This window comes from Mustela erminea, chromosome 3, assembly GCF_009829155.1.
Source record: "Mustela erminea isolate mMusErm1 chromosome 3, mMusErm1.Pri, whole genome shotgun sequence".
Taxonomy (NCBI): Eukaryota; Metazoa; Chordata; class Mammalia; order Carnivora; family Mustelidae; genus Mustela; species Mustela erminea.
In genome coordinates this window covers 104534471-104559690 of record NC_045616.1, presented here as the reverse complement: position 1 = coordinate 104559690, position 25220 = coordinate 104534471, and the positions used below count along the sequence as shown (strand labels likewise).

The window sequence follows — 25220 nt, the reverse complement described above, 5'->3', positions numbered from 1 at the left end:
ACATTTGCTTATTTAAGAACGAGAGAGAGAATGGCTGAGGTGGTCTTTTCCCTCAAGAGCCAGCTGAACCTCCCAAGGGAATCGGCTTTAAGAGAAGAGTTGCTTCTGGCACCAAGGACACTTGTTGAATGAATGAGCAAATGCTTTTATCCTGACGACAAAGGGGAGCCTTAGGGAGGGGCTGTCTGTGAAGACAGTGAGTGTGTCCGTCCTGTTCACCACATAGTTCTTCTGCCCGGCACATCACCCAACACATCATAAATGCCCCAGAGTGTTGAATGAATGCACAAATAACTAATGAGTGACAAGCCCAGAGGTTTACCTTCAAAGCTTCCTCACACTTCACAATGCATCTAGGGGACAACGACAAAGCCTTCCAATTTCACCAGCAAAGACTCCACACCCCACACCATACAGAGTTATTTCTCATTCCCCTCCAGTGGGCCTCAGTCTTCCCTCAAAGCCTGGCTCCTTCTCCAGACCTCTCTATTCCCTGCCTCATACACATTCTAATTATTGACAAGCTTGCTTTTCCCCCTCTGGCCTGCCTGGAGGTTATCCCCTGATATTTCAGAGAATATCCCAAGAATAGAGCAAATGCTTCTACTTGACAAATAGATACTCAGTGAAAGTTGGTAAATGAGTGGCTTAAGGCACAAATTAATGGTCATCCCTGTTCATAGCTAAAGAGCTGAGAGTGCATTCAAGCCCAGCCCCAACACCCTCACTGCTCCCTCTGTGTTGCTGAAAGAGCCCCAGGCATCACGTCGGTCCACCTGGACTCCAGCCTCAGCCCTGTCCCCAGGCACATCCATGTTCCTCTCTGGGTTCACACTTGCCAACCACAAAATGAGCAGATTGAATTAGATCAGTGGTTTCCAAATGCTGATCTGCAAAATTTCCAGAAGGAGCACCATATGGGATTTGGGGAAGGCAGAAAACTTTCTCCTGCTCTCGCTCTTTAACCCAGCATCTGATTGTTCTCATCTATTTGACATAGCCTCCGTGCAAATTGCCTTTAATTAAAGAAGTCCTTACTTTTATAGGGGTTTGAAAACCACTGATAACACCTAAGATCCTTCCAACCTTGAAGTTTTCATAATCTCATGATTCCATTACGTACTTGTTTTCAAGGTGGAAAGAAGGGATATGACCTTGCCAGGGCCGCATTTCTCTACAGCACCATCTCTGTGACAACCAGCCCTCAGTTAGCCTGCCTTATGGGTGCACTGGCCTGTGTCATAACCCCTAGAACATTGGAAACAGCAGCAGCCATAAAACACAGTACAAATGAGCAATATATCTGTTCCCATGGCTGTCAGAGTCTAAATAAGTTGAGGGGGTGTTGCAAAAGCCAAGATGAGATCACCAAGCTTCTGGTAACAAAAAGATATATTTCATAGACTATTTAGCTAGAATAAATGCTCCTACAGAGCATGGAAATGATCTGGTATCTTGGAAGTTACCCTTGAATTGGAGTCAGAAGCCAGAATCTAAATCCTACTTCTGCCATTTGTGGACTAATGACTTTGGGCAAGGTACTTAACTCCCATGAGACTCAGTTTCCTCATCTGTAAAATGGAGTAATATAATCCACCTTGTAAGATATTGGGAAGGTTAATTGAAATGAATTGTATGAGAACATTTGGCTTAGTGCTAACAGTCTATAGATACAGAGACCCAAAGGAAGGAGGTGACTTGCCCAAGGTCATACAACAATGGCAATATCATCACATTGCCCACAACTCCGCATTGCCACGGTCTTCAGTCTTCAAGGGTTCTGGTAGCCAGGGAGGCGGAGGAGCCCACTAAGCCTTCTACTTAAGTTCCCAGCACTTCAGGGGTGCTGCCCTGGAGGGGGCGCTGAGACACCACCCAAGAGTCTCACTCTCAGGAATTCAATATAGAAAACACATTAAGACCTGTTTACATGGAAGTGCTGTTTATAATTATTGTTCCCTATGGGATATTCCCCTACTGCTTCCTCCAATCCTGTTTTAAACTGCTCTGCTAATAGAGCTTTCCTGGCTTCCCCAGGGAGACATTCACAGATGCTAATAGAGACATAATTCAAAAATTGCTTGATATACATGCCCTCGATTTTCCCCAAGAACCACCTAAGATACCCAAACATGCAATGCACTCATTGGCCAGATGCAATTAAACATGCATGGTATTAAATGTGCGGGCTGTTCCTCGGTCAGGTCTGCATTAAGTTGCAGCAGTCTGGCACTTTATCCTCAGATGCTGCCCAGGTCAAGTGCAACAGGAAAGAAGCAAGCTGCTGGATGGGAGCCCTGGATGACCCTTCTTACCGAGTCTGCACACCAAGGCTTTCCAAAGCCTTTTTAGACAAGACAAGGAGGCTTTTAAAAAATCCTCCAGGTCTGAAGAAGCAAAGAATCAATGCCGAGCAACTCCGGGAATAATAACTTCCATCTCTCCGATGTATAAAGAGGAGAAGGAAGGCAGAAGGAAGCTGGGGTAGCACTACAATATTGCAACAGTACATTACAGAAAGATCTGGCTCCAGATCCCAGAACAAGCGCTTACTCTCTGCGGGACCCTGGGAGACTTACATAAGCTTTGTGAAACTTAGCTTGTCCAATGGCAAACTGGGGATACTAACATCCCCTTCTGGGATTTCTAGGAAGATAAAAGGAGATTAACAAATGGAATGCACTTAGTGCAACTTCGCATAGTAGGAATTCATTAAAGTTCTTTTATATAAGTCTACAAGTCAAGTTTCTAAAATCTGAATATGGAGAGCATTGGCATGCTTTCACTTTGTTAAACAAAGACATGAATGTTGAGAAAACCTAAAATATACTAAAATTAGAAGAGCGAGAGAAGTAAACTAGGACTGATTAAAAAGAACTCTGACTTACCCAAAAGTAATAAACTTAATAAAACTTGGTATCTTGAGAGAATATTAATATGAACTGAAAATAGCCTAGATGACTTTAGAGAGGTTGCTAAAGACTAGATCCATAACTGATTGATAAACTAAAAATATGAAGAACTGGCAAGGCTAGAAATCCAACTTCCCTGTTCATTCCCCCTTCTTCCTACAGAAGGAATTGAAGCCCCAGCAAATGGAAATGCCCAGCGCAGCAAGGAACACTGAACCAGGGGGTTGAGAGAGGGTCCAGAGCTCCTACACATTGTCCCTTAAAGACAGTGCCAGGCTGACAGCCAGGCAGAGTGACCCAGAGCTCAGTTTCCCACATCACACAGGAATGGACAAGAGAGGAAAGGCCGGGAGCCATGCCTATTACCCACTTATTAACTACACACTTCTGGGTGTCCACCTAATCCTCGGGGAGACCTGAGGCAGTGTCCTTCACATACAAGAAAATGCCATTGGGTAGATAACATAATTGTGGAAGCCACCCGACAAGTGTGTGACAGTTTTGGGATTCCAGCCACACTCCCTGGGCACAGCATCCAACCTTTTTCACCTCTCCAACTTGACAGATGTAAACATCTGACCACAGACGGCTTGTCACCAATGTGACCTGATTGGAATTGACATGACTGAGCTTCAGTCAAACTATAAAGGTGGGGATTTTTCAATTACGTAAAGATTTGAAAGAGCCCCTATGCTCTCCTGTCATATAATGTGAGCCGCAGTCACTACACCAGGCACTTCTTGCCTTTTGCCTGGGAGAAGGATTAGCAAACAGGCAGGGTAGGGACCTTGGGAAGGGCAGGCAGCCGAGAGGAGGGGAAAGCAGCAGAGAGCTAAAGGCGGTTCTCCCCATGACCTTCACCTTCCCCTGTGTAGTCCTTTCCAGAAAGCGTGGCTGGAAGCTCCCCATTCACTCCTGAGGAAAGCCTCAAACTCTTGGGGCAGATGTAGCACATATGACAAGCCTGATCTGGCCCCCGTGCTATGACAGCTAGGATTGCTCCCGGTTGGGGAAAGGGTGAAGTCTCTCAGCCCAAGACCTCCATTTATCTTCAGGACAATTTTAATTGGAAACCTCGTCTCGCTGCTGCCCACTTTTTCAGAAGTAATTAGAATGCTAATCTATAAGAAAGATGTCTATTAAAAATAAATTAATAATAGATAATACATTTTGGCTTACAATTTTGAATAATATGGCCATCCCGTCTTAAAATAAAAATTCATATATTTTTAATAAGCCTGAGACATGTTTCCCAATGAACCACAGATGGTTCATTTTTATTATCCTATAAAGAGACATTATGGGTAAATGTTTTTTAAAAATGGCAAAACAGAACCTCAGAGCTGCTCTCTTTTGGAGATTTCCAAGCACTTTCTAAGCATCTGGGCTCCCTCCTATCATCATGGAGACCAAGACACCTTTGATCCTCTGACCTTCACCCCAATCAGACAGAAGCAGATTAGCAAAATCAAAACCAGACACAGTTCAAATTCCAACTTTGTTACTTGATGACTAATAATCAAGCCATAATGACCTAGAAATGGGTATTTATAAAATAATCCCAACAAGGTTATTTAAGGAGTATATAAAGCAGGGCTTGAAATGCACTAGACACAGCAACTCACACTGAGAGGCTCTCTAAATGTCCCTTCCTCTCCTCTCAACATCTAGAATCATGAGGAACATCTGAAGCTATTACACCTATGTGCCCAAGCATATAGCCTGCCATTGTACTTACAAAGAGAATAAACATGTTCTGTCCATTTGACAAACATCCATGAACCCTACCACAAAAAGTTGTTGAGTTTGGAGAACAAATCATCTGAATTCTCCTAAGAAGATGAAATGTATAGGAAGCAAGGGGATGGTAACTGGCTCTTCTCCCAGCACTGATCATCAGGTAATTGACTCACAATTCAGTGGAAGTTAAATCAATATTAACCAAACCCACCTCTGTAACACCCCATTGCTGGGCCAGGAGACAGAGGGAAGTGTGATGCAGCTCCCTCCCAGCCTTTCCCACTGCACAGCTCAGTTCCACCACCCACCCGATTGCTCAAGCCTAGAAAATCTTCCTTGTCATCTCCTGATCCCTTTCACTCACACTCCCCTCCCCTACCTCAGCAGGTCTGGCGGATTCTAACTGCTGGAGAGACTGGAAATCAGCCCCTGACCAGTCTCCTTCCTCAATAACATCACAAAAAAAAAAAAAGAAAAGAAAAGAAAAGGAAAAAAAAGAAAGAAAGAAAGAAAGAAAAGAAAGAAAAAAGTTTACATCACCTCTCAGCCAGCTGCCTAGCAGTCTTTCGGCACCTCCTTAAGCCAAAGCAAAACAATAACGAAAACCTCTTATTAAGCTATAGCAGGCACCAAAACTCATGTCACCAATTTCCAGATTTTTAAAAAAGAGGAGTAGAACCATTCCAGCATCCCAGAAGGCCTCTACGGGCTCCATTTCAGTGGCTGTTCCCCCGGGATATCGGCTCTCCTGTCTCGTAGCAGCACAGGTGGATTTTCCACATTGACGGATGCTGCTGTCCTTAATTCATTCACATCGCTGCGCCGCATGTCATTGTGTCGGCATGTTAACAATCTCTTGCTGATTTTAATGTTGATGGACACTTGCACGAGTTTCCGGTTTGGGGCAATTATAAACGTGATACCTCTGCTTCCCATTGCTTTAAAGATAAAAACCTTAAAAAAAATAATAACAAATAAATAAATAAAGATAAAACCCCTAAATTGATGGTTTGACCAGTTGCCATCTTACCTGATAGGTTGGTCTTTCTGCTCCACCAACTTGGCCTCCACTCTGCTTCTCCAGAGGCCAAATTCACGCTCGCCTCCTCCTGACTCATGCCGTTCCTGCTCCCTGAAACTCTTCCCGCTGCCTCTCCTAACATTACCTTTCAGCACGCATGCCTGCAGACTCTCCCTCCCTCTGACTCAAATCAGGTTCCCTCTGGCTTTGCTTCCTCACACTCCCCCCTCTCTTTTTGTCAAGGTTCTTAAGAAGATCCATAATTGCACATTCATGGGTGTGATTATTTAGTGAACGCCCAGGTTCCACGGAACAGAGGACTTGCCTGATGTATTTGTGATCACGTTGCTGGCACCTGGAACGGTACCCGACCCAGGACAGGACAGGAGCTCAATATGTATTTGTGACATGAGTGATTGAACTGGCCATCCCCTCAAGGAGCCTGTGGTCAAGGCAGATGGAAAGACCTCTATCTTTACCACGCAGTTATGGTGGATGCTACCGGAGAGAGATGTTGCCATACAGATGTTGTCTAGGGATGAGAACAAAATTTTCATGTCAGAAGGAGGTGTCCTTGAGGTGACATTTTATAGAGAGGACTGCACAATTGCAGGAGACACCACTCACATGCTAGTCTAACTAGCAACCCCTGGAGGAGTGCGGTGTGATGGGTTAGATTTGAGGGAAACCCAGGAACTAACCCAGTAGACAGGGAAGGCAATCAGGTGCTAGGCAGAGCAGGAGCATGTGCAGAAGTACGGAAGCCCCACTTAGAAGACTGGTTGAGGAAAGAGCTCTTTCTGGAGAGTTGAGTATGGGTGGAGCTGGTAACATAGCTAGGAGAGAAGCAATAGACCAACTCTGCAAGCTAAGCAGGAAGCAGGTCATAAAAGACCTTGAAGGCCTTACTAAAGAGCATGGCCCTTCTCCTGCAGGCAATGGGGAGCCATTGAAGGCTTTAAAGCAAGGGACATATTCAGATGTATTTCCTTTGAACATCTTGTTTCCTCTCTCCCCAGAGCCTCCACAGGAGAGGTTCCTGAAAAGCTCCCCCCATCTTCCCTCTGCACTTAGAATGTCACACACACACACACACACACACACACACACACACACACACACACGCTCCTTCCCATCTAGTAAGTTCCCACTCCTTCCGGTTTCAGGCCCACCTTGAGCCCCCTGCCTCTCTGTAGCAGTGAACAGCTCCCCCCGGCAGCACTCCTCACAGTTACAATGTTGTAAGTGTGCCTCTGACTCTTAGGTTAAGTCCCTCATGCACCAAACTGTAATCACACCAGGGATAAGGATGGTGCCTGTCTTTACTCACCATTGCAATCACACTGCCTGTTAAAGTGCCTGGCACAGACTGGACACTCCACAGTTATGTGCTCTATGAATGAATGTTCTACGAAGGTCCTTCTGCCTGGTTGTGAAGAGAACGCATTCGTAGAGCTAAGGCAACCGGCTGGAGGCTGGAGCTTTCTAGTCGTCTTGGGGAGAGAAACTGAGTACATAGCCTTGAGTCCAAGGAATGTTCATGCCCAATGCTCCAGCTAGGAAATCTCCAAGTAGGCATTTTGAACCCACGCCTAACCGCAAAACCAAACTCTACCGACTGTATTTTCTTATTTTCTGTATTCTTGATACTCCGGCATTTGGGGCCTTGATCATGGAGAGATAGCCACCTCCCAGGGCTGGCTAATTCATAGGGCTAGCCATGACTCCCCTGCAAGCATGCCTTTGGTACACAAACCAACCAATCCAGAGCCCACACGCAAGCATCTCACACACCAAGTCAGTATTCCCTCTGCTCCAAACCACTGCAAGCCAGGTGCCAGACAGCTGGGGACACCCCTACAGCCCAGAGGTAGCCAAGATTCTCCCAGCTTTCCAATCCCAACCAACCTGTCCCCACCTTTCCCATGCATTCCCACAAAATCCCCAGTAAAGGCTCGGCCATGTTCTCCCCTCACTCCTGTCTGCCTCCTAACCGTCCCCGGTGCTTCCTTATGCGGCCTTGCGTGGTGTGCCATGCCTCTTGTTTTGAGGGATCCGTGAGTATGAACTTCTTCCCTCCCGGCAGTCATTTCCACGTCTGCAGTTCTTACTGTACCTGATTAAAACAAACCCCAGGTCCACATTTTAACCCAAAAATCCTTTAATGTATTCTGGTGTCCCGGGGTCCTAATTCCTTAAAGATAAAACTATGTGGTGAAGGTCTTTCTAATACTCATGGCTCCCAACGTGGTATCTCAGAAGACACTCGCCAAGGTTGACAGATAAGGGGCAGGAACCTCCCCGCACCCTCATCTCCCGAGAACCTGCTTTCGCTCCCGGAATCAGATCCAGGCGCAGAGCCTCTCCAATGGCCTTGGGACCAACCAGTTTTACAAATTATCAACATCTCCCCATTAGCTGTTGCAATATTAAATTGTGTGACTGGAAATGAATGAATAATCCCACGGGCAAGTGAGGGAGACCAAGCAGCAGGGATTTAATAACAAGTCCTGCCCTCTCTCCAAGCAGAAGGTCTTCCTAATTAAATATTAAAAATCTATCCACACAGCTACAGCGAAAAATTGCTTTTTCAGCAGCGTCGCTTTGAGACACTTCCCCCAAAGACCCAAGTGCTATAGGGATGTCCTCTTGGGGACCCAGATGAGAGAGAAAGGGAAGCACCAGGGACAAGTACGTCTGGGTGCCAGGCACAGGTCTTTCCTATGTCCTATCGCCTTAGGTCCTCATGAGGCCCATGAGACGTGGGTAAGGTCACATCCCAGTGGCCAAGTTGGCCTCTTAATCCAATTCAGTGTGGTTATAACCTGAGAAGCTATAACACAGAGTTGAGAACATGGGTCTTAATATCAAGCAGGCCTGGATTTGGGTCCTGGGTCTGCCACTTACTGTGTGACCTTGGGCAGATGACCTTACCTCTCTGAGTCTCAGCCCCTTGTGTAACAGGGAAGCCGTGTGGGGCTCGCAGGGCTTGGGGAGGGTTCTTCGAGGTCACAGACTGGAAGCACTAGAGGTAGGCCTGGTACCTCGGAAATGCTTCTGGAATGTCAGCTGCTATTCTGATCAAGGGAAGACTCCCCCACCCACCAACGTGCCTCCTGCTGCCCAGCGTTTCAGGAATGCCTCCCCCAGAATGGAGGGCAGCCTGTCCTCCTCACTCCCTCCAGCCAGGCTGTGTCTTTCTTTTCTTCACGGGTTAGGGAGGAGTTCTGAGGAGATGTTTCACATCCAGTGTGCACATCCTCCCTGCCAGCTACACTCCCATTGATGACCTCATTTAAGTCTCACCAGAGCCCTGCAAAGTAGGGATTGTTCCCACCATTTCCCAGTGTTGAAACTGAGTTGACACACACCCTCACCGACCTAGCTTCCTGGGAAGCTCCTCAGAGAAAGGGCCTCAGGCTCTGGACTCCATCCCACTCCCAGGGCAAGGCTGTTGAGGTGCTCCCCATCTGTACTTGACATCGATTTAAAAATAACCTTTTGAATGTCTTATTAGAAATCTGTACCTACTCTTTGCAGAAAGTTTAGAAAATACACATAAGCAAAAAGAATATAACAGCCATCCATAACCCCAACGCTCAGTAGTGACTGCTAAAATTTTTATGTATGATATCTTAGATATGATGCATAGACAGATAGATAGATATTTCTTTGCTGTTTTACAAAACCCGCTTTTTTCCAATTCCAGGAATGTTTTTAAAAGCTAATCTGAAATGCATATAGGATTATCCACATTGTGGATTATCCACAATGTGGATTATCCACAATGTGGCTAATCCTGGCCACAGTGCTTCCCACCTTCTGAGGTTTTTGCTTCAATTATTATTCACCTCTTTTGCATGTTTAATCTCTCCCTTTTAATTACAACTACCAGGACCCTTTTCCCCCAAGCAGGGGATGGCCCAACTCAAGCAAGACTGAAGGAGGAAGTTGCTGGTTCGCTAGAATCAGTGCTGGCAGTCCTGGGAGATTTTCTCCAGCCTCACGGTATTCCTGAAGACATGGAGCCAGGTTTCCAGCCAAGCCTGACTGGCCAGGAATTGCCAGGTCCCTTGGCATTCTAGCAGGAACTTCAAATTTCTCAAAGTGCGGGTTTTATTAACTGATATGGAGAAACGGACTTTCTTCCCTGTCCCCACTTGCAGAGAGCTGGGACCGAGTCCAAGGTCTCAGGCCCATGTGATGAATGGCGGGTCTCCATCACAGAGAGCCAGCACGGAGAGGAAGGGTGCAAAGCCATCAGGCAGAGAACTGGCCCTGCCAAGCCACTCTCCGTGAGGTCCCCACACGTCAGAGGGGCCAAAGACATCTGGTCTTTCATGATTCATATCAGCTCTCAGGGGTGATGAACAGTATAACTCATAACTCTCCACTGGCTTCTCAGGACAATAAAGCCTCTGTGCTGTACTTGCTTTGCTATTTGCCACCCCGAAAAACTGCGAACATAGACCCCAAGACCCAATGCAATACAGTCCAAATCTGCCTCGCACTCCTCTGTCCCTGGTTCACCGTGTCCCTGTCTCCAGACAGAGGGACAGCTTCTCTCTTGCCCTGGAGCAGGCTCTCTCCTTCCCACGGGGGAGTCCTTGGAGAGACTGCTCCCTCCCTCACTCTGCACCTGACCATCCCCTTCTTGTCCTTGGCTCAGCACTGGGACTGCCACAACGGAGCCCTGTGGTTTCAGCTAGGTCTTCCTGTTGAAGTCCACGTGGCCTCCCTCCATAGCGTTTCACTCAACTGTAATTCAAAAAATTTTTTTGCTTGATATCTGCCTGCGCCCAGGGACACACACAGTACCCCGTTCTCATTTGATTCAATTGGCCAGAACTGGCCATGTGATCACATCTAACTTCAGAGGGACTAGAAGTACATCCAAACATGCACATGGAAAGAGGAAAGCCAGAAATAGTTGGTGAAAGGCACTAAGGATCACCACTATATCACATGTGGTTTGAAAATAGTATTATTCTACGAAAACAACATCACAACAAATACAACCAAACACCCAATGGGCTGGACTAGACTTTCTAGGACCATCTTCACCATGAAACAAACAGCATCTACTTACCATTATCCGCCTCAAAATGCCATGGTTTTAACCATAACATAAAAATTATTAAAATAATCCATACACTTGGCTTTAAACGCATTTCAAACACTAATGAGCTTGCCCAGTCTCCCCAACCCATAATCCCGTAGAAGTGATCATGCTAGACAAGGTGTTTCAGGATTTGAGATGCTGGTGGGGAGGTCTGTGTAGGCTTTGCAGAGAGGCATGACTAGAAGCTATTTGGGTTTCTTAAATGTGAGATTTAATTTTCAGACTCCTGTGATCCAACTTAAGCTTTACGGTCAGGCATTTTGAGATTCATATGATGAGAAATACTGCTGGCTCACAGCAAGGAATTTAGAAGGGTTAGGAATTCCAAGCCAGAGCTCTGATCTGGAAAGTTCCATCAAAGGATCACTCTAGGCTTAGTGGTTGCCACCCACCACTCCTCAGATTAAAAAGCTTCAGAGTCCTGTAACCCACTAATGGATTCACAGACTAACTCAGCTAATTAATACTTGCTCATGCATCCTCTTAAACTACGAAAGCCTTCCAGATGGCCGCCCTGGCTAATAGAGTATTACATCGGCTCTCCAGAGTTGCACCCTGCCAGAGTGAGACTCTCCAGAGTTTCCGTCCGTCAAGCAGAGACATCCATTAGGAAACTCAGCCTCAGCTCTCCTCATCAGGTGAGGAGGGGACCTTATTGAATGCTTTGAACATGCCAGGTACCTCCTCTGCAGTGGTTCCTTGGATCCTAACAGACTGGGAGATGGGCGCTGCTGTGCCCATTTTACCAGTGAGAACCCTGGCTAGAAGTGGCTTGCTCAGGCTCACCAGCTGTTGGGCTGCAGGGCTGGGATTCAAGCCTGACTGCTTTGATTGTAAAGCTCACCCTCATTCCCCTCCTGCCTATGCTCAGTTCGGCTCCCTACCACCTTCCCCAGCCACCCTGTATACACTGATGCCTCCCATGAGCCATTTCTTTCTCGACCCAGAACCCCTCTTTCTCTGCATTCAAAGCACACATCACCACTTCCGTTCACTGCTGTGTTCTCCACATTTTGTTCCCTGCTTTGTCACCAGCACCTACAAGAGTGCCTGGCACCCAGTAGGCACTCAGTGATTATTTGCTGAATGAGGGAACGGTGCTGTGAAAAGAACACTGACCTTGAGCTGCCAGGAATCCAGTGTGTGACCTTGGACAAGTCCAGTTCCCTCTCTGGGCCCCAGCAGCCCCATCTGTGAAGTCAGAAGGCCCGATAAAAGCATCTCTCTGTAACTCACGAGCTCTGTGACTTATACAGCCTGTCAGCCAGAGCAAAGGCTGCTTTCATGCTCAGAAAAGGGAAACAAGATTGGAAACGCTAAATGGATGGCAGAGAGCTTGAGGCAGGGGAAGTGGGGAGGAAATCCTTGAAATTAGCTAGTGTTTGCCCTCCTCAGACTTGGCTCTGCAAATTCTCAAGTGCAGAAGTACAAGAAGATTGCTTAGATAGGGGAATTTGGCCCCTGACTTGCTGAGACAGAGCAACAACCGCAAAGACATAGGATTGGGCCCAGGAGGGGACCCATAGGATGGTCCCTTATGCTAGAAGGCATCTGACTATCAGTCAGATGATGAGATTAGTCTTTGCCCTTCTACTTACCATTCTTGTGATTTCAGGGGGGTCTCATATGACCTCTTAATTCCATTGCTCCTAACACAATGGGAAAATTAATATTTTCTCTTTCTTCTCTGAACCTCAGTTTTCTTGCCTGTGAAATGGGAACAATATAACACTTTCTTCACAGGAGCTGTGTGATGTGAACTGTGGTTTATTAGACCAGAAAGCTGAAACGTACTGAATCAGAAGCTGTAAATCTACCCCATTCTTGCTATGTGCAGTATTAGCCACACAGAAGCCTACATCTAAGAACACAGCCGGAATCTGTACGGAGGTCCTCTCTGATCACAGGGCATACACTTTGCTCCATGTTGCTTGGGACCTAAAAAATGAAATTGTCATGTTTCTAGATTATCATAAAACAAAGTCACTTGGAGAAACATGCTAGTAGGTAGGGGGAAGGGGTGGTTACACTAGGCTCACAGACAGAGGCAGGTAATATGAATGGGAGGTAATGGAGAACTGTCCTTTGGTCTTAGTCCTGGGGAGGTATTAGGGAATAGTGGGGACTGAAGTTTACTAGAGAGCACATGCCCCGTCTAAAGCAGTCAGCTACTCCTCAGCTCCAGCCAGTTGTCACCATGTGATGATGTGATAATGCAGGCCGAACAGACATAAATTCCAATTTCTAAAGAGAAGCCAAAATCCATATTTTATGTGAAATAAATGTTGTCAAAATTCACATTTAAAAGAAGTGAAACAACAACTGTACCCTGTGGGCTGCCAGACTGTGATTTCTAAACTAAACTGTCAAACGACAGAATTAAGCACTAAATTAGCCAAATACTTCCCAGATATTCTCTTGGCTGCTTTCTCGGGACTCACTGTATTTCTTGTTCAGCTTCTTGCAGTTCTACACACTTTATGCAAACAACGAGCACTTACTCGGCCCCTACTATGTGCAAAGCGGGTACAGACATCATGGAAGGAGTGAGACACCGAACATAAAACAAAACAGAAGCGCAAAAGACACAGGTCTTAACCCTACCCCACCCCAGTCCCGTAAATGAAATCCGCAACACGCAAAGGTAGATTCTCACACCTGCTGGAGGATGATTGGAGACAGTAAGTGTCTCAGGAGTTTGGACCTAGAGAGCTTTCCCTGTGGTGTCTGTAAAAGCTGTCCAGAGAAGATGGCTCTGAAGGCAGGTTTAAAGTGTGGCTGAGGTTGGGATCAGCTGATGAGACGCTCTGGCAGAGACAGAGGATTGTGGCTGTTGCAGAAGACCCATGCTGGGTAGTTGTGGGAAATTGTGCTGGGGAAGCTGGGCTTTCTCCTGAAGATTCCTCAGGAGGGAGCTGGGAGGTGGTAATGGGGCAAAGCTGATGGAAAGGGACCCCCTTGTCCTCCTGTACTCTCCAGAATGAAGAGTCTGGGCACGGGCTCCAGAGACCCCTCCGGGTCTGACTCGTCACTCCTTGTGTTTTTATTCAGACCATGCAGAATAGACAAGCAGGACAGAGCTCCCCCTGCCAGCTTCTTGTGGGCTGTTTCCTCAGGGGTGGGGGAGATGCCTTCATGGTAATGATCTGGATCCTGAAACAATTCAGAGAGGCAGCAGGGCTTCGAAACAGGCAGTATTTCCTTTTTTTATGATGGTTTCATTTTACATTTTTATTGGCTCTCCACTGATTGCTCTTGGGCTCTCTGACGGGATGTGAGATGCGCTGACATTTATAGAAATCAATACATTAATAAATCACGAAGTTCATAATGTCTGATTTGCTTCTAAATGAGACAGAACTATTATCACCATAAAGTTGCACATAAAATATGCCCAATTGTGATGTATTGTATAGTCTAATCAAAGGCATTTGAGTGAATAACCTTTCCCCAAAAGAAGGAAACAATCAAAGCTGAATAACGTCATTAATAATTCAAGGTATGTCTGCCAAGGCTTCATTTATTAAGTGCACAGTTAAGAGGCTTCCAAGCCGAGTCCTGCAGATGACACCTTGCCATCTCCTCCCTGCCTCTGGGCAAGCGGACGTCCGCTCTCCAATGAACTGGCTGCGGTCCTTGCATTCGGCAATACGTGTTGCTGGCGAGGGTAATGTCCAATTCCCTTCCCCAGCTAAGAAACAGACCAAAGCAATACCCACGCTGCTGTCTGGATTATTAAGGGCAGAGGACATGGAGCTGTGTAATAACTCTAGGGGAGAAGAGGCAGGAAATTTTCTCAGTGACGGTCAGTTATGATATCTACTGACTTGCCACTCCGGGCCCTATGTTTCTGGGGTCCACCACTCACAGACAATGCGCCCTGCCCCCTGGCAATCCACGGACTGAGGTGCTCGCCGCTCTTTCATCCAGAAACTTGTGCTTGTGTCCACCGCAGTTAATACAGAATGATCATACGCACGTTGGCCACTTAGTGTCCAACCTGCACCGGCAACTGGGTGCTTTTCTGATAGAGCAAATCCCAGAATAAACAGATCTTCCCACACTGGAGAGGAGCACGCTTGATTAATCAGATCCATCAGAAAAGGTACAATCATGACCTGGAAAGTATCTACAGACTTGATTATTGGATTAGGCCAAAAATCACGGACACCACACACTGTTCCATAGAAATAACATTTTTGAGCACCTACTGCGTGCTTAGAGGATTTCACCTACCTTATCTCCTTTAGACTCGCGACTACAAGGTAGGTATGATGATGGCTGGAATTAGTCTAACAGCCATATACCTCCTAGGGACTGTGAGATGATTCGAGCAATCCTAAAACGATTGCCCTGCTCTCCGAGCTCACCAAGAGAGGCACTTAATATGAGGATACGTTAATACTGAGTTCCAGCAGAAGCTCACTTGGCCAATCGCCGTTATTTCCTGCTGTGATTATTCTGTGTGGTGTACAGCACTTTATTTTCACAATAACCACGCAGAGGTTTATTTGGTTGGGTTGTAGAGGCAAGCCGACTTGATAAACTTGGCTTTCGGGCCCTGAGCTTGCTAATGTGGGCTAGCTGAACATTGGCCAGCTCTTCTGACCTCGCAGCCGGGCCATGACGCAGCCGCTCACACCTGCAGACGGCGTGCTTCGCTCCCCAAATCCTCCTCCGGTGGCTTCACGTCGATAGCCCAGTGGGCATGTTTGCACCAAAGAGATTGGAAAATGTTATCAATCAGGCTCCCCCCAACCCACCCCCAAATGCCAGTTGTTAACCTTCAGCAGCTCCCCGAAGCAAGCCCTCTGCTTGGAAACTGTCACTTGGCAAGTTGTCGACTTAGCTGGAAAGCCAGCGAGCCTCTCTTCCGAAAGCAGGTTGAATGACGGGCTTTTCACACAATAGCCTGACCGAGATCGACTGAGTGTCCACTGATGGGAAAATTCTATGCCAACCTCAGAGAAGTCCTATTCACAAGGCAAGTTTACTTTTCCTTTGAGTAATTTTTTTGACCTCTCTCTGCACCTTCATATTTCCAGCTTGAAACTAGCAGTTCCCCTCCCCACGGGTCCTACCCCCTCTGCCTCCCCCTCATTTGCAGTGAACTGACATTTTAGCTTCACCGTCAAGAGGAACAACAAAATCCCATCTCTGTAATCCTCTTCCATTTCCTACAGGAATATTCAAGACTCACTTACCCTGGACAGTGTGTCCCCATCCCCAGAGCAGGGCAGCCACCACTCATGAACTAGCCGTTTCCATGGGCTGTAACTTCAGGGCAGTGGACAGCTGAGACCAAAGGAGAAATGGTGGAAGGTTCCCCACTGGGGATACCAGCTGGCAGCAGGGTTTGGGCTTCACGGGACTAAGTGTTCCCTAGAGCTGTGGAGACTGCTGGTGCCGCCTGAGTAAATCAGCCAGGACACTTTCCCCAGATACAGAGGTCCACTTAAAATGTCATCTAGAGATTTCCACCTGTGGCTGAGACCCTACAGTGAACCCGACATTTCTACTTCACAGCCTGGCCAGGGGCTGCACTGAACCAAAATGTTGCTTTGGAGCTGAGGGAACACAAGAGTCCTTCACATCTGTGACCCTTGCTCCCTGTCCTGAAACACCATTTAGGGCTCCTTCTTTCTGCCAACCCTGGGATCTAAGTGATTCACTTCTTTCCCAGAAGTTTCTTTGTTTTTTTCAATCTTGTTGGGAAATGTGTGAATTTCATGCTGTCACACAACCCAGTTGTGGTGTATGTCTCAGTCTGTGTAATGACTTTGTGGACTGTTAATAATTACATTATATTTCTGACAATTAATCTCTAGGACCACCACCTTCCAAGGTACATCTGACACTCCACCTCCCACACAACCCACCCAATGTGCTGATCAGAAAGTCACATTCAAAAACACCCTCCTTTTGGGAGAAAGGTCAGAGAATCAAAATACACTATATGTGGAAGAACTTTCAAGTCATTCGATCTAGAAAATCCCCAATCTAATGGAAGTAGCAGGTAGCAGTATTCAAAGATTTTTTTTTTTTTTTTGGTAGGACTCTTTTTTTTTTCAGAAGATTTTCAGGACTAAGGTGTAAATGAATGAGAAATGTATAAATTCAATTTTGCTTAAAAGGGGCAGGAGGGTTTCAAGATTAAGAGAACAAACGCTTGGAGCAAAACATGATTTGAGTTTTATTGAAGCAAGAAGACTGGAAAAAATGTCCAGAACACTCAGAAAATCTTTATCAAAGCTCAGCTCAGCACTCCCGGGACTCATTGTTAAGTTTATAAAATTCAGAGCTGATGAGTTGTGTGAGCTGTGTGTGTCTGAGTGAGATTGTGACTCACCTCCAAACCCGAGCTGTAAGAATCGCGGCCTCCAGGATTACATTTCAAGACCAATGGAACTTGTCCCCCTGCGAACCAACCCCCCCACACACTGGCTTCATACAGGCACCGACAAGGATCTTCATCCCAGATTATAATGGGGTAAACTGTTGATCAAAAGATGGTGTTAGACTCATCCCGAATATACCAATAGACCATGTTTAAGGGAAGGAAAAGATTACATTCTCAAAAGCCAGCATGCCATTTTTAATACAGTCTCTAATGTAACCAACATAGTTTAGGCACACGGAAAATGAACCACTGGAAGCACTAGCAATGTGATTTCAAGAGGCAGCATGGCATTCAATTTTATGCACACTGTCACCTAAATTATTTGCAGCTCAAGTAGGACACGCTCTTTAAATTTCCCTCTGGGTTCAGTTTTCACAGCGTCCCACGGTTTTGATCTGTCATACTTTCATTATCATTTGGTTCAAGATGTTTTCTAATTTCCATGAGATTTCTTCGTCCATCCATGTGTTACTTAGGAATTCGAACCATACTGCTTGATCTCCAAACATTTGGAGATGTCTTCCTTTTTTCTTCTTCCCTTAATTTTTTGTTTAATTCCACTGTGGATAGAAAACATCCTGCATAATTTCAGTTCTTCTAACTTTGTTGAGATTGGTTTTATAACGTTCCGTAAATGCTCCCTGAGCACTTAAGAGGGATGTGTGAGATCTGTGGCAGTTGGGCAAAGAGATTGTCTGCTATCAATAGAAACACATTTGTTAATTGTATTGCTGATATCCTCTGCACCCTTATCGATTTTTTATCAGTTGCTGAGCGAGGAGGTTTGAAAAAAAAATTCTTAAGATTTTATTTATTTATTTGACAGACAGAGATCCCAAGTAGGCAGAGAGGCAGGCAGAGAGAGAGGAGGAAGCAGGCTCCCTGCTAAGCAGAGAGCCCGATGTGGGGCTCGATCCCAGGACTCTGGGATCATGACCTGAGCCGAAAGCAGAGGCTTTAACCCACTGAGCCACCCAGGCGCCCCGAAATTTTTAATTATGACCGTGAATTTGCAATTTCTCATTTTCTCTCTTAGCCTTCATTTTGTGTGTATTTGGAAACCATATTATTAGTGCATATTAATTTAGAATTGTTATATCTTCCTAATGGGTGACGCCTTCATGATGCAAACTCCCTCTTTCTCTCTAGCAAAGCTTCTTACCTTAAAGTCTACTTTATCTGATGTTAAAATAGCCATGCCTGGTTTTCTTGATGTGTGTTTGCGTGTTTTATCCTTTTCCATCTTTTCACCTCTACCTTTTCTGTGTCCTCGGGCTCGCAAGCAGCACTGGGTTAGGGCTTGTTTTTATGTGAAGCTTGCTCTCTTGTAGTGAAGATTTTCTCTTGGTCCCTGTATTTCAGGTTTTATTGTGATGTTCCTCGGTGTGGTTTTCTTTGTGTTCATCTGTTTGGGTTTATGCTTCTTGAATCTGTGCCTTGATATCTGTGGCTCAATCTCACTCATCCAGTTTTTGAAATGATCAGTTGTTATCTCTGCAGGTATTGCTTCAACATCATTTTCTACCTCCTCCCTTTTAGGCACCCAGGTTGCACAAACGCTAGAACTCTTCTTCACGTCCAATATGTCTCTCTTATGGTCTTATCTGTATTTTTCATGTTTTTATTTCTGTGTGCATCAGTCCATGTATTTTTCTCTTGACCTATTCACTGAACCATTACTTCTCTCTTCATCTATGCTGATCTTGCTGTTAAACTGATCTATTTGTCAGTTTTGTATAATACATTTTTTTTTAATTTTAGAACTTTTCATTTACTTTTATATGTTCTGATTCTCTGGCGGAATCTCCATCTTTTTATTTTCTTGAGCATATTTCACTATTACTTTAAAGCCCACCTTGATAAATCCAATATTTAGATCACCCATGAATCTACTACTATATTCTCTCTTCTTCTCTTGGTCCTGTCTTTTAATGGGCCTGGCAAATTTTCTATGAGTGGTGAGCCTTAGAAAACAAAATGTGAACACTATCTGGCTGAGCCTTCAATTTGTGCAAGATAACTAAGGAGGTGTAGACCAACTTAATCCAAATGGGGACTGAGCTGTTTTGAGGCTGGATTTCCATCTTTGAGAGGCCTCGTCTATTTTTGTCTTCCTCCTAGAACATAGCCCTTTGGGGGACAAATTTTGTGATAAAAGAAGGCAACTAAATCTGGCAAAATAAGCTGAAAACCTGAATGTTCACCAGGAACTCCCCTCCTAAAAGATGCTGACCTCCACCAGCTACCCCATAACACCATGAGCCTGCCAAGAGCTCCATTCAGCTCTGCAACCTTTAGGCTGTGGCTTTTGCTTAGTTTCCCTTGACATCTGTCACTTACGACAGCTCAGGTTCTTAGGCTTCTGTCTGTGCTTCCTTCCTCTGTGGCTCCTCCAATCTTGGTCCCTCAGGCCCTGAATGTCTTAGTAGTACTAATACCATTTTTGTCTTCCCGGATGCTGAAAGCTCTGCTTACACCTTTTGTTCTTAGCAGACACTTTTTGCTCAGTTTCTCAAGCTCATTATCCATGCCACTTAGAAATCAGCATACACTGTAAGATGAAAAGCAGCACTGACTGTCAGGCTCACCTTAATGAGTTTTTCTTCCCTCCAGAATCATGGCTTCTAAAGATATGATACCTTGTAGCTTTCTAGTGCCTTCAAACACATGTGTGAGGGGTTTTTTTCCCTTCTCTCTACCCTACCACCCCCTCAGTCTTCAGGTGACTTTTTGTTTTTGTTACTATGACAATTTAAAAAATGTTTTAATTGATAGGTTTTTTTTTTTTTTTAATCCTCCTCTTCGAGTCATTCTCAGTGAGAAGTCAGCTCTGTTATAGGAGAGCTCACCATTCCTGGGCCTTTTGGCTTCTGTATCTATTGCATATGGTACTCCCTTGTTCCCCTTTTCCTTGAAGTATCAAATAAATTATCACCTCCCCATGAAGCCATCCTTGTCAGCCCTTCCAATTCTGTGCCAGCCAGGTGACAACTGATAAAAGCTTCCTCCTCTTGGCTCTCAAGTGTCTTAGCCACACTGCTTGCTACTTGGCACGATCTGCCAATGAACAGTTCCAGACCAGCAATCCATAGCATCCTACAAATAGGAATAATATATTTGGCCCATGCTATATGTTTCCAATGTTAAGCTCATTGATGACAGCTAAGGATCGGGACATGAACTTTTAACTGTAACAGCTCCTGAGGAAAAATTTCTAAAGGTCTGGACTCCCCGAACCTAAATTCTACATAATAACAATGGGCAGTGGAAGAGCTGTTTCCCTTTCATGGGACAATGACTCACCAGTTCTCAGTCCCTACCAGTCCATCCGGGGGTATACCCAGTCCCTGACTCGTCTCAATTACCTCCCAACTACTGTTGGCATTTGAGTTTGTAATCCTGGTCTCTGTGTGTGTCTCCCCACCAGTCGGAGAGCTCCATATGAACAAATGGTATGTCTTTTCACCTTTCCCCAAGCCCATCCCTGGCGTGGTAGAGATGGTCGGTCCATATTTGTAGATATACTTCTATAAAAATGCTGTGTTTTTAGGACTGTGAAACTATTCTGTAGGATGCATAGTGGTGGATATGTGACATTATATATACATCTGTCAAAACTCAGAGAACTATACCACACAAAGAATGAACTCTAATGTAAATTATAGACTTTTGCTAAAAATATTTCAATCTTGGTTCATAAGCTGTAACAAATGTCCCAGAACAGGGCAAGATGTTGATGCTTAGGGGAAACCAGGAGGAACCATGCATGGGAACTCTGTATTTTCTGCTCAACGTCTCTGTAAACCTAAAACTGCACTAAACTTCCTCTATTGGAAAAAGTAAGCGAATGTAAATACTACGAATCAGAGTGATAAAAGGAGGCAACTAAATCCAGCAAAATTAGCTTCTCCCGGGGGATTCAGGTCAGGACACAAGGACTTTTAGGGACAGCAGAAAATGAGCCACTGCTGTCTGGGGGTGGGGGTAGGGAGTGACCAATACACACTTAAAGTGATGGCTGGGCTGGCTGATGCGCTTGTGGTCAGGGCTGATGGAAGGACAGGAGGAAGTTCAAATAATACCCTACAGAGGGAAAATGAAGCTGAGAGCAGCAAGTGTACCCCCCCATTTCCTGTTCCCTGGGACCTGGACCCACCCAACTCCAACTTGCCATGGAAGACTTTCCAGGTCTGATTATTTTTCTTACGTTTTCTATTCAGCCTAACAGGGGACTTCACCTGCATCCCCTCTGCTCACCCATCCTAATGGGCTAATCAGTTTATTTTCAACAGCCCCCCTTTTTTCCCCTGCATCGTACTTCTCAGGCTCGAGAAGGAAAGAGAGAAGCAAAGGCTTGTAGATTGTAAGCTCCAGGAGAGCAGGGAACAGAGTTGTTTCGTTCACTGAAATACGCAGAGCAGATACGTCATTCATGAGTGTTGAATGAGCAAATACACAATCCTACAAAACGTGCAACTTCAAATGACAAACTAGCAGAGGGGGACACTGGGATCTCTGTTGTGAAGGGTTCCGCATAAGCCACTTTTCAATCAAACGTGCGGGTATTTCCAAGGACCCATCCACATCTGTGCATCCTCTGCCCCCACGCCATCCCATCTCTCTTCAGACTGCATGGCTGCATGGCTGCGGGCATGCTCAGTGAGCCCCCTGCTGGGAGCCGTGGGCACTGCGGCGTGACCCATTGCTCTTGCCTGTTCTGACGGTGGGAAAAGGACAGGGCGAAGGTCAGCTCCAGCTTGGCTACAAGATCTCTTTGCATATGTCGAGCTAGATGGTGACCTGGACCCCCTCAGAGTAGAATCTCCATGGAAAATAAGTATGTTTTGTTTTTTCTGATGAATGGATTTGGTAAAATGTTTTCTTACTTTTTCCTAGACATCGCCTGGTGGTATTACCAGTATCAGAGAGGTAAAAAAGTTTAAACTAACTTGACAACTTTGGTCACATTACTTTCAAAAGAAGAACTTCTTAACCAAATACATTTTGCAATTTAGTCTACTCACTCATGAATTTTCTTTGCCTCTTGTTAAGAAACCCCACCTAGAGAGAAACAGCTGGAAACATTTTTTAGAGACAAGTTATAGGAAAAGCTTTGCTCCCACTAAGAAACTGATACATTTTTTTCTCAGCAAGATATATGGAAAAGCTCAGAGCCAGTGTGTGGCTCAAGTGTAGTCACTGCTTGGAACAAATGACCTGAATTTCTAAGTTCTTTTTTTCCCCATGGTCTGGACCTCCTAATGTAATCAACCTTTTCTAAGGCACTTTTTTCTTATTACTTTATCTCTTTATTTTATTATATTTATTTCATATAATCAGTTGTAAGTCCTTCATGAAACAAAGCGGAATGTATTTAAATAAACAAATAGGGAGAGAAAAGTTGGTTGGCCGGGTGGTGAGTGAGGTAGGAAAAGGTAGGTAGGTGGGAGGTAAGCAGCAGAGATCAGGAACTCAAACGCTTATGGGGATCAGGGCAGTAGCATAAACGAAGTAAGAGCCGCAGATGAACAGGGGGAGCACTAGAGACTTTGGCTACTCAGAGGGAACAGTCACTGCTCAGCTCTTGTAAACTACTGCTTTGTGAGAATTTTGTCAGATAATCCCATTTTCTAAGAGAAATTTTAAAAATCATTTTTTGTCAACCTCTCATCTTTAAATACTAGCAGTTACTTGCAAAAACAAACAAATAAAGAACAACAACAACAAAAAACCCTCCACATTTTATGGACTAAACAAGACCTATCAATGGGCACTCTATGTCAAGGGCTACCATTTTGTAATGTTAAAACTAGATGGGTGGTTTTAAAGTCAAAACCAGAAACCCCAAGAAGCAGAGACTATTTTCTAGTCCAGGGAGAAGGAGGTCATCATGGCTATGGTTTTTTGACCACGGTCATGGTCATGGAGCTAACAGAGGAGACACCTCACTAGTGAGGATCCCAAAGGCTCAGGTCCTCTTAGGGTTCATAGTCTGAGGGTCTTGTACATTTGCACAGAGCTTGTACAATTGCACAGAGCTTGTCAGGAGAAAAGCTCCTAACATTGCAAATTTTGAGGTCCTCTTAGGGTTCATAGTCTGAGGGTCTTGTACAGTTGCACAGAGCTTGTACAATTGCACAGAGCTTGTCAGGAGAAAAGCGCCTAACATTGCAAATTTTGTAACATTGGTTACAAACCAATTTGCAGTCTGTTCATTGGGGAAGCTGAGGCCAGTATAGGGGTACATGGAAGCCAGATCTATAAAAGAGACCCAGGAATGACTGGCTGGATTCTTCGTCCCTCCATTCTATTATGGGCTGGCTGTGTGACTCAGGCAAAGCCACGTAGTCACAGATGTGGAAGAGATCATCTGTGTTAGAAGCCCTTAACGTGGGCTCCAAGTGTTTAAAATACCCAGGACCTAACCAAAAATACAGAAGGATACTGTAATTAGGAGCATTTTCTTTTTCTGAGGGTCTAAAGCTTTCATCCCCATCCAGAGAAGTCTGTGACCACAAAAAATAAGGACCACTTAATCTGAATCATCTTCTCCAACTTACCCTTCAGTCTGGGAATTTCCTGCTATAAATCCCCTACAGTTGGTCATTCTATCTTGTTTTAACTACCCACAGAAATAGACAATTCATCATTGTTTAAGATACTCGTGGTTAGAAAATCTCCTTATCTGTTAGGACACCCATCTTTCTAATATTCGAATGGAAAGGGTAATGGTCTCAAAAACTCCCCACCCCACACAAGGTTGTAATGGGAAAACAGGCATGAAAACATTTTACAGATTTTTTTTAACATTTTACAGATTAAAAGTACTTTACCAACAGAAAGAATTCTAATTTATTCTTGCTATGTAGTTATTGCCATAGTATTAAATTTCTAGGTTACTTTTGATGTCTATCATCCAAACTCAGACTGACTTAGTAACTGGCTCACCATTACTTTTAATAACAAAATAACAATAAGCAGTATTTTGCCTTGCAGACCTAACGGACCTCAGAAGGAACTGTCAAGGTGGCTCCCCGTCTCTTAATTCTGTTTTCCTCTTCCTCCAACCAGGGAGCTGAGCAGCCCTCCTTCCTTTACTCGGGCCACCTGGGCAGAACCCAGGGACTGCTTGGATGGTGGAGAGGCAGGGTCGGTGCCACAGGATGAATGTGGAAACCTCAGCAGTCCCTTCAGAAATTTCTTCAGAATATATTTACATTGGCTGGAACCAAAGGCAGGGAAGGGACAGCAGGCATGAGGGAGGGGAATTCTGAGATGTGGGCCCTTCTAGAACTTCTAGCATCTTCCATTCACAGGTCATGACACATGAGGGTCACAATCAGCACAATTTTAAGGGAACAGATTAAACTTGAGAATAGAGTACATCTCATATTAATAGAGAAAAGTGTTTAAGGAAATTATTCCTTCCAAATATTTCATAAAATCTTTGTTTCTATGTCTGTGTATACTGGAGTGTGATGTAAATTGTCATTCTTCCTATGAAACACAGTACAACAAAACCACTGGTTTAAGACATGCAGGCTACTTCCCAGAATCTTGAGCCCCAAAGACATGAATTTCCTTCAGTGACTGATGCTCCCACAGCCTGACAATTAGAAGGTGATGAAAAGCAAAACCAAAGCAAAGCTTGGCAGTCAGCATCCCAATATTCAGATATTACAGAATCCGGTATGGAAATTGATTTTGCCACCCAGACAGCAAACAAATCATTTATTGATAAAGTCGATTTCTCCCTTAATGAACTGGGACTAGTATTTGATATTTCGGTAACTACTTAGTGCATTTATAATAAAAGAGATGCTTAGTACAGCTTATGAGTCAGAAAGATTCTCTCAAACGTCCACAAAGAGACTTCCCTGATCTTGTGAAAAATTCGGTCACTAGAAGATTAATAGAAATGAGCCAATACTGCACAAGAAGTCTTTTAAGCTTCTGCGTAAGTTAAACCGGGAAAGATATACCAGACACCTGCAAAAATACATCATTTCTGTCTTCCTGGTTTAC

At 44.9% G+C, this 25220-nt stretch overlaps 1 protein-coding gene and 1 long non-coding RNA gene across 7 annotated transcripts in view; one reads left to right on the top strand and one right to left on the bottom strand.

Moving 5' to 3' along the window:
• KCNIP1 (potassium voltage-gated channel interacting protein 1) overlaps window positions 1-25220 on the top strand; it is a 338382-nt gene that overhangs the window by 298751 nt on the left and 14411 nt on the right. Inside the window, exon 2 of one of the 5 annotated variants that reach the window (XM_032337033.1) lies at window positions 22092-22124. The exons of the other annotated variants lie outside the window; for them this stretch is intronic. Within the exon in view, the coding sequence (XP_032192924.1) occupies window positions 22092-22124 (33 nt within the window). The remainder of the gene's footprint in view (window positions 1-22091; window positions 22125-25220) is intronic. 5 annotated transcript variants of the gene reach the window in all.
• On the bottom strand, window positions 17300-24462 carry LOC116586720. Of its 2 annotated transcripts, none has more exons than XR_004284122.1 (3): window positions 24203-24462; window positions 22220-22256; window positions 17300-17755 (listed from the first exon to the last, which is right to left on the bottom strand). It is a non-coding gene; the product is annotated as an uncharacterized LOC116586720 (long non-coding RNA). The 2 variants fall into 2 exon arrangements; XR_004284121.1 differs by lacking the exon at window positions 17300-17755 and adding an exon at window positions 19893-20291.